The sequence below is a fragment of the Mesoplodon densirostris genome, chromosome 15 (assembly GCF_025265405.1).
Source record: "Mesoplodon densirostris isolate mMesDen1 chromosome 15, mMesDen1 primary haplotype, whole genome shotgun sequence".
NCBI classification, from domain to species: domain Eukaryota; kingdom Metazoa; phylum Chordata; class Mammalia; order Artiodactyla; family Ziphiidae; genus Mesoplodon; species Mesoplodon densirostris.
Window position 1 is genome coordinate 12814119 of NC_082675.1, and position 12120 is coordinate 12826238.

At 44.0% G+C, this 12120-nt stretch overlaps 1 protein-coding gene across 2 annotated transcripts in view; it reads left to right on the plus strand.

The window, feature by feature from the left end:
• Positions 1 to 5172: 5172 nt before the first annotated feature.
• MED13L (mediator complex subunit 13L) overlaps positions 5173 to 12120 on the plus strand; it is a 294830-nt gene continuing 287882 nt past the window's right edge. For both annotated transcript variants that reach the window (XM_060119709.1, XM_060119710.1), the window contains exon 1: positions 5173 to 5334. In XM_060119709.1, the coding sequence (XP_059975692.1) occupies positions 5263 to 5334 (72 nt within the window). In that variant the 5' untranslated portion in view covers positions 5173 to 5262. The remainder of the gene's footprint in view (positions 5335 to 12120) is intronic.

Consider the following 12120-nt stretch of genomic DNA (forward strand, 5'->3'; position numbering starts at 1 on the left):
AGGGGAATAATTGGATAAATTATGGCACAGGTGTTCTATGAAACACTCTACAACGAATAAAGGATGGAGTTGGATCTAGATATATAGGTCGAGAGGTATATTTGTGATAAATTAAGTGAAAAAAAAAGCAGCTTGCAAAGTAATATATGTGACATGATCCCTTTTTTATAAAAAGTAAAAAAAAAAATTCCCTTAGGAATGTGTGTTTACATTGCATGATTTGGTATGAGCTTGTAGGAAGTAGAGTAAGCATTCATAACAATTTGGTTGAGTTTGGATAACTCAGTGGTAGAGAAAAGAGTGTTCCTTTTTTCCTTGGCGTACTCCTGTGTCGTTTAACTTGTCACAGCTAGCATTTTGTAACTTTTGTTATTTACAACAAGATAAATCCAATAAAGCTGAGGTTAAAGGGAAGAAAACTCCAAGTGATGTGACTGGGTGCCACTTTCCATTGTACGAGGATGGACAAGTGACTGTGCTTGTTATAACTTATTGATCACTGCCGATGGGGCTGTGCACTGTGCTAAGACCTCGCCCTGTGCTCTCACTCTGGGAGGTCAACCCAGCGGAAGAAATGGGGGTCACAGGGCTTAAGTGACCTGCTCAAGGCTGCACAGCTAGTGCACCACAGAGCAGAGATTGGAACCCAGGTCTGTCTTACTCTGAAGCTGTATTCTTAACTCCTACAAAATACTCCCACCCTGCAGCTGTGGCGACTTCCTGTGGTCTTTCTAATAGGGTGGTTCCTCCTCTGGTTATATTTTTGCTTCCATTTTCTCTCTGCCATTACATTTGGTAACCATGAAAGGGAACTAAACTGTCATTCTCAGAATATGACCTGAGACTTGTGCAGAGGGGCACGTCTATTTCCTGCCTGGGCAGTTAGGCGTTTTCACAAATGGGGAAACTTGGTCATGAACAAGGATGCTTCTGATGAGCCCCCCACATGGGGAACTGGACTCAGAAGTACCTGATGTCATGCTGCTTCCTAGTCACCAGTATGGGTTTGGTTTTGTTTTGATCTTATCTCCTGAGGCTCTCCATCACCTCCCATTGCTTTCTCTATTAAAGACTCTGCAGACATTTATCAGTCATCTCCACAGTGCAGAGTCAAGGGTTTCTTTGCGAGAAATGACCTAGTATGGAGGATCACCCATGTTGCCTTTTCACACAGGAGGAAACTGAGGCCCGGGGCAGTCGGGAGGCTTGTCTAAGATAACAGGGACGCTCAGTGGCACATCTGAGACTAGAACCTGGTTCCCTTGGGTCCTCATTCTGTACTTATGTTGCCAGGGCAATTGCACACTGCACTTCTGACCTTTTCTCTTCTACTCTGGGGCCTTGGCTTTGACAGTCAAGGAAATCTCCCCAGATGAAGTTTTTATCCCCTTTTGCATTGTTTATTTGCTTTTTTATTTGATTGATTATTCTGTTTTCAATTTTATTGATTGATTTGTGTTGTTTATAACTTATTGTATTGAATAGGTAATATATACATTTGGCTAAAAAAATGTAAACAGTACAGTGAAAAGTAATTTCTCTTCCCACTGTGACTCTCTATCCCCAGAGGCAACTGATATTACCATTGTCTCTGGTGCAGCCTTCCATGGATATCTCAATTAATAATCCCTTTTTGTGCTAATGATAGTTAGCACTGTCCGTACACATAGTGCTAACTCATTATTTTTAATGGCTGCATGGGATTAAATTATACTGTTAACTACTCCCCAAAATAATGGGCATGTAAGTTGATTTCTACAAGCAGTACTATAGTTCACATCCTTGCACTACAGGTCTTTATACATCTGTGCAAGTATCTCGGTAGGATAATCTCCTAGAAGTAGAATTGCTCGGTCAAAGGGAATGTCCATTATAAATTTTGATATTTTCCAAATTGACACCCAAAGCTGTGATGCTAATTTATATTCCCACTGACAGTGAGAGTTCGGCTTCCCTTCACAGTTGCCTAAGCTTTTCAAATATTGTCAATATTTATTATGCTTTTTTTTTGTTTTTTGGCTGCACCACACGGCATGCGGGATCTTAGTTCCCCGACCAGGGATGGAACCCACGCCCCCTGCATTGGAAGCTCAGGGTCTTAATGACTGGACTATCAAGGAAGTCCCTTATTATGTTTGTTTGTTTGTTTGTTTGTTTGTTTTGCGGTATGCGGGCCTCTCACTGTTGTGGCCTCTCCCGTTGTGGAACACAGGCTCTGGTCGCGCAGGCTCAGCGGCCATGGCTCACGGGCCCAGCCGCTCCGCGGCATGTGGGATCTTCCTGAACCGGGGCACGAACCCGTGTCCCCTGCATTGGCAGGCGGACTCTCAACCACTGCGCCACCAGGGAAGCCTCCTTATTATGGTTTTAATTGCTGTTTTTCTTATGATGAGTGTCTTAGTCTGCTTGTTGGGCTGCTCTAACAAGTTACTATAGACTGGGTGGCTTAAGCAAGAGAAATTTATTCCTCACAGTTCTGGAGGTTGGGAAGTCTAAGATCAAGGTGCCAGCCAATATGGTTCCTGGTAAGACCCCTTTTCCCGGTTCTGTCTTCACAGGGCAGGGGGGTTGGTGGGTGGGGCAAGGTGGGGAGAGAGTGAGATGGAGGGAGGTTAGGAGGGAGGGAGGGAGAGTGTTTGAAGGCTGGAAATCTTTCCTGTCTCTTCATACAAGGGCACTAATCCAATCATGAGGGCTATACCCTTGTGACCTAATTACCTGCCAAAGGCTCTATCTCCAAATACCATCACAATGGGAAAGTTACAGCATATTAATTTTAGGGGGACACCAACATTCTGTCCATTGCAACAAGTGAGGTTGAACATCTTTTTACATATTTGAAAGCCATATGTCTTTCCTACTCTGTGAACTGTCCATATACTGTTCTCATTTTTCTAATATTAGGTTGCTTTGGGAGACTTTTAAAAAACTTACTGAAGAATGAGAATTTGGTGACCAGGTGTGTAAGATGATATCCTGGGATATAAACACACCTGGATATGATGGACCATCACACTGTCTGATTGCTCAGGCCGAAGTAACACCATGCATGTTGATAAAGTGGTTTGACTTTTTTTTCCTAAACATTTTCGTCAACAAATCTTAATAGAAATGCACAAAATTGGCTGAGGTCAGTGGGTCAGCAATTGGGACCCCTTTTTGACAGATGGAGAAACGAGGGTCAGAGAGTTGAACCATGGTGGTCAAGGTAACACAACGGGGGGTGCCAAAGTCATCGACAGGCCACAGCTCACAGAGCCTTCTGGATTCAGGTTTAGGCTCTGGAGCCACACAGACCTGGGTTTGAGCCACTCACTAACTGGAGAGCTTGGAGGTGTCACTGCACTTCTGAGCCTTGACTTGTAGTCTAAGGATAATAACAGTATCTTCTTTATGTGACTGTTCTGAGGACTATGTGAAATAATGTAGGTACATTCGTTATAACAGTGTCGGTAGGTTATAACATAGTGTCAGCCATGATAATACTACACTTTATAACATGCTGCTCCTGGGTTTTGCTTTAGCAGTTGTTTGTGGTAGTTCCAAAGCTCAATTCGCATGTCTAAGACTTCTTTCCTTTTATTACACTCCATCTTTCTGCTGTTTTCCCACTCTTCCTTTTTTAAAAATCCAATCTACATGGCTCTTCCACGTTTGGGGGCTTATTAATGAAGTTATCTCCTCCCCACTTTTGCAGGGAGCACAAGCCTTGAGGGCTGGGAAACAGCTTCCTTATACTGGCATTCCTCCGGACTCCCATGCCGTATGCTCAAGGAATGTTGGTTATTGACTGAATGGAGGCAGGAGGGAAGGTCTGCTCCCAACCAGCCCTAGTACAGTGTCTGGTAGTTTAAAAAATATATACATATTCTGGCACAAAGCAAGAGATCAGGAAGCATTTATGCAAAGAATGAATGCATACACACAGTGCCTAGGAGTAAGAGCTCGAAAGGCATTTCTGTATTCACAGTGAGCGCTCCCTGGGTGAGGCTTATAAACCTTAACGCAAGACCTTAGCTGCGCTGTGCTTGGGTGCAGGGGTTCGAATCCCACCCCCTCCTCTTCCCAGCTGTGCAACCTCGGGCAAGTGACTTAATCTCTTTGTGCTTCAGTTTTTTCATCTGCAAAACGCGGAGGACGGAGTGAGACCTCGAGGAGACACCCCCGAAACACTTGGATCTTCTGCTTGGCCCACGGCAAGCCCTTGCCACCCAGCCGGCCGGGGCGGTCCGGGGCACAGGCAAGGGGCTCCGAGCCCTCCGCAGCCACCTCCACGGGCATTCCCGGGGCTCGCAGTCGCGCCCAGCGGAGGTCTGTGCACCCGAGGGGGCGGGGCGCGAGGCCGCCGGCCCGGCCGCTGCCCGCGCGCCCGCCCCGGAGCCGCGCCGCCTGCACTTCTTTCTCTCCCTCTCCGTCTCGGTCTCCGTCTCCCTCCCTCTCTCGGCCGGAGAATACGTCCCCACTCGGCTCAGCAGCGCCGCCCGCGAGCCGCCGCGGCCGTCGCTCCGGCCCCTCCCCCGACCCCTCCGCCCCCCCAGCGCGGCCGGCGCCCGTCACGTGACGCAGCGCCAGCCAATGGCGGGCCGAGCCGCGGTCGGCGGCCGCCATTGCTGTCAGAGCGAGCGAGCCCCGGGAGGGAGGAGAAGCGAGGCTGACTGGGGAGGAGGGGGGGGTGGGGGAGGAAGAGGAAGGAGGGGACGTCGCTCGGCTGCCGGGGTCGCCCGCTGGCTTCGTCCGCACCCCCCCCTTCGCGAGTTCGCGCTCCGCGGCGGCGGCGGCTCCGAGGCGGCGGCGGCGACTCCGGGGCTCGCCTCCCCTCACGCGCCGGCGGGGGCCGAGGGGGAGTCGGTGGCTGGAGATAAACAAGGCGGCGGCGGCGGCGGCGGCTGAGGAACAGGGAAGGCGGAGGCGGCGGCCGGCCCGGGAGGCAGCGGCGGCCCTGAGAGGCGGGGAGGGCGCCGGGCCGCGCGGACAGCGCCCCCCGCCGCCGCCGGAGCCGCGGGAGCCGCCGCCGCCGCCCGAGCAGGAAGGAGCCGCGCGGTCGCCGCGGACCCCCCCGCCGGCCCGGGCCCGCCGCCCCCAGCGCGGCGTCGCCGCGGCGCCTCCCGCCCGCCCGCCCGCCGGCCCTCGCGCCCTCCACCGGCGGCGGCGGCGGCCCGGCCGCCCCGCGCTCCCCGGCGAGGCGCCGCCGCCCGGCCCGGCCTCGCCTCGGACGCCTCGCTCCGACATGCCCCGCTCTGGCGGCCGGGCTCGCGGAGGATCATGACTGCGGCAGCGAACTGGGTGGCGAACGGGGCGAGCCTGGAGGATTGTCACTCCAACCTCTTCTCGCTGGTGAGTAGTCGGGCTGCGGGGAGGGGGTTGTGTCGCGAGGGGGGGGTCCACGACCTCTGCCGCCGACCTCCGCCGCCGACCAACTTTCTCCTCCCGCCGCCGGGACTTCGCCCCTCCCTCGCCTCTCCCCGCCGTTCGCCTCTCGCCGATTCTCCCCCTTTTGGATCGTCTCTCCCTCGTCTTGGATCCCTTCCAGTGTTTATTTGGCTCTTTAAAAATCATTTGTGAGCGCGGCGCTCGGCGTGGAATTTGCATGTGGAAGTCTCAAAGCTGCGGATTCTGGGTCGCACTTCGAACGCCCACCCTCTGTTGCAATCGCACTCCCCTTCCCCTCCCATTTCCCCCCCTTTTCTTCCCTAAATGTGGAAGGCTTTGCCTTGTGATGCCCGCGCCTGCGATAAGCAGCTTTTACCCCCTTGTGTCGGATCGGCTGCCCGCCCGCCCGCCTTTTGAATTTTAAAAAAATTCCATAATGACACCTGCAATTTCGCCCGAAAACAGTTGATTGAATGCGATTGTGTCAGTAAAGGACTCTTGCACCCGAAGCTCCCGGGATTGTAAACATCGACAGCCGTCTGCCTCTCGGGGCTTACTACGCTGGAGAGCCGTAAAGCCATTGCACCGAGCCGACGGAAGGTGGAGAAAGCTTTTTCTTCTTTCTCTCCTCCTGTGTCTTTTAAAAACTGTTTTCTCTCTCCTAACAACGAATCCACACACACACACAAAAGCAACAAGCTGGGCGGTTTGATAACATCGCTTTTATCTGCCTTCGCCTCTCTCGCGCTGTCTCTCTGATAATTGACAACTTTTCCTTCGGATTTGAATCGCCTGCCTTAATCTTGAAGCAGTTAGGGTGTCAATTGTTCTCCTGGAAGCCTGGCACCCGACGACGCCGTCTAGGTTCATCGAAATTAAAAATGTATAGGGCTCCAGCAACTCTTTCCTGGCGGTGGCGGTGACATTTGGTGGTAAATGCCATCTTTGCTTTTTATTGGGTCGTATTACCTAGCTCTGAAAACATTCACGTTGTTAAACCTGGCGTTTAGGCTAATAATTGCAGTGCGTGGTCTTTAAATATGTGCTTTGTGCATGAGTTACTGTATGTAGAGCTATGTGCCCGGGAGACTACGAATTTGTTTAAATATTGAGCAAAGATTTGTAAACAGATGTAGGGCAATTATGTTTCAAGCGTAGAATATAATTGGAAAATTGGCTGAACGGTTTAATTTAGGCTTGAAAAAACCCAACTTAGTTTAAGTTGTGTACCCTTTTGGGGAGACTGCCTTTGGGGAACATGCATTTTGGAAATTGTTTTCTGTAACCTCTGCTGTAGATAGAGCTTTATTTCCTCTTAATCCTTGTTTACACTGGATAAATTAGTGTTCAAATTGTAATTAGTTACATTTAATTATGGGTAGCATAGATTTTTTTTTCTTTGAGACTAGTGGAGAAATACAAATTCTTGCCAACTTTTCAAATGGAAGCTTTATTTTATTAAATATATTTCATTATGCAGGTAAAAAAAGTCAAAACGTGATTTTTACCTACAAAGACCGAGTGACATACTATCTGTGCTTTGTACTAGGATCAGGTCATTTTTTTTTCCAGCATTTTTATTCGGATATTTAATCTTAAAATTCAATTGTAAGTTGCGATTCTTACTGTCCGTACTGTGATAATTTTCCCTTGGTCTTTTGATATATGGGAATAAAACTCATTTTGCCTCCTGTTTTCTTTTTTCAGTCTATCATTTAGTATTAGTCAGATTCAGGGACTTCCATAGATTAGCAAACATATTGATTAAGGGGTATTTAAAAGGTTTTTGTTTGGCGGCTGGTGACCACGTTGACACTTTATCAGGGAATTAAAATAACCAAGTAGACCAATATTAGTGAGGAGAGAGCCCCCAAATTACCGTATATCATGCTGACTGGTAATGGCTTGTATATATGTGGCTAATTTATATACAGTACGTTTTGTAGACAAATGAAAATCCATGTGTAGCCAGTCTTTAGTATATATCATTTCTTTTACTTTTTTTCGTTTTCTTTTCTTTTAAAGCTTAAGTAAGGATGATAATGTTGATAGAGATAAGATGTTTAAGATTCTTTTGTAGAAACAATTTGTGGGAGCGGATTCTGTGCCTTATGACTGACTAAAGGTTTGTGCTTTGGGTATTTCTCTCCTAAACCTCTTTAAACCAGGAATTGATTTTTGAATATACTTTTTTTTTTTTAAAACAGAATTGCTCTTGAGGTAGCAACTTTGAAATGCAGAAAGGCATGGGTTGACTTTTTTTTTTTAAGGACTATAGAATGTCTACATTCTCTTTTAGGTGGAGGGTGGATTGGTGCTAATTAAAAAAATTACGAATCGGTTAAAGAACTGCTGATATTGTAAATTTTTCTCATTCCAAATTGAGCATTTTCTTGTAAATTAGATATAGCAGCAACCTGGGATATCAAAAATATGTTGCCTGGGGCTTCCCTGGTGGCGCAGTGGTGGAGGGTCCGCCTGCCGATGCAGGGGACGCGGGTTCGTGCCCCGGTCCGGGAAGATCCCACATGCCGCGGAGCGGCTGGGCCCGTGAGCCATGGCCGCTGGGCCTGCGTGTCCGGAGCCTGTGCTCCGCGCCGGGAGAGGCCACAGCAGTGAGAGGCCCGCATACAGGAAAAAAAAAAAAAAAAATGTTGCCTGAAGTACACTGGATAGAATAATTCCAAAGGAGATAAAATCATTACCCGTTCAAAATAAAGCATGTATTATAAGAACTCTTGGTGCTTTATAATGGCATGTATTTTTCTTTTTGGCCTGCAGTTTTTTTGAGCAGAGAACACTATTGCTTATAGAGAATTTTCCTAGATACTCATATTAATGTAGATTGAAATGTAAGCTAGAGATTATAAACTTCTGTAACACAGTAATGATCCACCCAGTTTGTGTTACCTTGAGGTGTTCATATGGCTTAGCAAAAGTTGATTTGTGCAGTCACATGCCTTAAGGTTTTTGTCAGTCCTTTACTTATTTTGCTTTCTGATATTTCTGCTGCATGGCATCACATTTCCTAAATTCTTTGTCACCCCCTGCCCCCTTTTCCTAACATGTGAAAGATGCCATTGTGTATATATGATATGGGTCATTGTATGTGTTTCTTTTTTTTTTTTTTTTTTTTTTTTTTTTTTGCGGTATGCGGGCCTCTCACTGTCGTGGCCTCCCCCGTTGCGGAGCACAGGCTCCGGACGCGCAGGCTCCGGACGCGCAGGCTCAGCGGCCATGGCTCACGGGCCCAGCCGCTCCGCGGCACATGGGATCCTCCCAGACCGGGGCACGAACCCGTATCCCCTGCATCGGCAGGCGGACTCTCAACCACTTGAGCCACCAGGGAGGCCCTGTATGTGTTTCTTATTCTTACAGTTGTGAAATTTGTAGCTACTGCATTAAATGCATGCCTGGCTGTGCCTTTGTGACTCAAAACTGTTTTCTCATGTTGTCCATCACGTTTCCGGGAGACTCTTGTTATATATTCACTCAGTTATAATTCACTTCAGTGTGTTAAATCTGCCCTTTTGGAAAGTGTACCACTGCACCCTATGGTATGTCAACTCACCCTTGTGGAAAGACATATTATAATTTCCAGTTGTAAGTATATCTTTAGTTTTGTTTCTTTACTTTGTTTCTCAATCGAGGTGATATGGAGAAAAGCGATTTTGTGTCCTTTAACTAGATTTAAGTATATACTCTTTGACACAACAGCAGTCTAATTCTTAATTATGTGTGCTGCACATTCGTATTGTTTTATTTGCTTAGCATCTTCCTGACTATGGGGTAGTTGGGGGATGGTATCATTCTTCCTTCCTCAATTGAAACACACATTAGTATATCATTCTTATTAAGGACCATTCATTCTATATTTGAAGATTTTAAGGTAATCTGTTGTTGACCTGCTTTCTTTTTTCTGAAGAGATTTATTATATTTTTTGCAGAGAAGGAAGAGAGTTGTAGATGTAGAAACTTTGAGATCTATTCTTTTGAGTTAGAACCAGATGGGGAGGACTGTCAGTTGAAAATGAGGAAGAAGGAATGATTAATCTTCTCAAGTGCCAGTAAATATACGGGGTATTTTTTCATCCCAATTTCCAATTTTAGTATTTACACGTAAGGCATCTTTTTTTCATGATGGTTCATTTTGTTGAATGAAAATGTTTATAATTTGCTAATGTATGTTCTCTGTTCAGTGTTTTGTTGTTAGTAGCACATGGTGTTGCAGTATTTGTATATTTTTAATAGCAATAATAGCTACCCAGTAATAATTGCCATATTAACCTCCAATTGCTAGTAAATATTTTTAAGTACATAATAGACAGCAATTTAAGGCATAGTGTAGCAGTTTACTGGACCGTTTTAAAGAGCCATTTGTACGTGTGATGAGTCCATAATTTTAAAGAGAAAATAATGTACCTAAGACTTATATGCTGCAAAATATGTCTGTGTTATTGCTTGAAGTGCTCATTGAGAGGAAGTTAGGTTGGGGCTGTTTCTTTGTGAGAATAAAGGCAGGGGGGTTGCCTTAGGACAATGAGTGTTGAGTTTATGCCAGGTGCTTATGTAGTTTAGCACTTTCTTTGGAATATTTTGGCATTTTTTTTCATGATAGTGTTAGGTATTTGGAGAAGAAAATCTCTTAAGGCATTCTTTTAATTAACATTAAGTTATAGTAGTGGATTATATTAATTAGGTTTGGAAAGATTGATTCATCTTTTTTGTTCACTGGCTAATTTAGCCTAGTTAATTGTGAGTTAATTGTATTCATCAAACACTTTCAAAGGTCTCCTCTGCTCTTGAGAGTAATAAGAAAGATACTGTCACCAGTTTATGCTGTATTCTCTATATCATATATTTGCAAAAGATAAGCATATTCTATAGTTATATTTGTTAAATTATTTAAAATTGAAGTGAAATTCAGTGTAAATAGTAATAAGATTATGTGGATTTTTTTTTTTAATGAACAGTTAATTCAGCTGTTCCTCAAAGTTTGATTCAAAGGTAGACTAGATATTTTTCTTTTTTTTGGCCATGCTGCCTGGCTTGTGGGATCTTAGTTCCCTGAACAGGGGTCGGACCCGTGCCCTGGCAGAGAGTCCTCACCACTGGACCACCAGGGAATTCGCAGACTAGATATTTTTCTGAATGGTTTGACTTATTTTCAGTAGAAGAAAATAATTATCTCCTCCTCTGAAATAGTAGTAGAAGGTACTGATTTGTTGTTTTTCTGAAAGTGGGTGATGTGTTAATTTCATAGAAGTTAGCTATTGAGAGAGATTAGACAAAGTTTATAAGAATTAGTAATATGGTTGAATATTAGGTATTATTACTGAGCTGTGCATTGCAGCCATTTATTAGAAATGGAGAAAAAGGATTTCTGTGACATTTCTTTTAGTGTCACTTATTTAAAATGTATTGTGTGCTAAACTGCTTTACAAACCATGTGTGTTGTATCCACCAGAATTCCTATTTTTGTCATTGTATAAACATTGCAATTTCAAGAAATTACATTTAATGCATTGCAAAGTGAGGTAATTAGGTAGATAGCCTAAAAATGTGCTGTGGGAATAGTTTAAAAAAAATTTGCACCCACATTTGTTTCATAGGACTTGCTTAGAGATTTGGAGTTAATGAATCAATATTTGTAGTGTGTGTTGGAATTTCGGACTTTTCTTCCCACTTGAATCATTTAACAACTTTCTGATCCTATTCAGATAATTTCCTTTTATAGTATAAGCTTTCATTGTTTATTCGAAAGATTTGAAGGTGTTAGCTTTGTTCTGTTGGGGGAATTCACTTCATTACATAGGGGAGATGATTTTCCATTAATCTTGGTAAATATTAACATAAATGAGGAATTGTAAATTCATGTTCGTTTGCATGAATGAAATATATATGGTTGCCCAATTTTTGTTTAGTATAAAGTCACTTATGTACATCAGTATAGTTTTCTATCTTTGCTTTAGCTGATACAAAAATAGTTTTAAATGCTTTTAAAATGTTATGGTTGGTGTTTATTTCAGAGGTAGCTCCCCATCCTACTACAGTGTTTTGTTACTTAATTTTTGAAATCGTTGGATTTTGTCCTCATAAATTGGCTATCATAGTCTTCTTTTAGGAGCTCCTGTTTTACTTGCATTTATATTAGCATGTTTTAATTATGTTTGTTGGAATAGAGTTGTTTTCCTTTTTTAAGCTGATAAAATGTCTTATAGAGTGCATTTGGATTCTAGTCAAGAAAGATGAAGTTTTCATTAATTTCTAGGTGAGAATTAGAAGAATCAGTGGTGTCCAAGGGAGAACGTTTATGTCACTGGCATTTTCATACTCTATAGTTTATTATGTATATTTCTGAGTGTTTATTTTCTCATTCCAGATGAATTGTGGTAGAAACTTATTAAAACCGTATTTCTACTACTGTGAAATAGCACAGAGCCCTGGTTGACAGCTTTCTGCATTTTGTACTTTTTCCAGTACAGTGAAATTCCATTACTGTTAAAGGAACCTCCTGAGTTGATTATTTTAAAATTTCATTTGTACCTTTATTTTACAGTTTAGATTTGTAACTTAAAAAAAATGAAAAGGGGAAGATAAAGAGAATTAGGTAGATTTGCAGGTAAATATTTTTTTCTCAGTCTTCACTAGATTTCTTTACTGGAATAATTCTTAATTTGCATTAAGTCACTACTTTAATTGGATATATTTAAGACATTTGATATTAAAATTAAATTTGAGGAAATGATT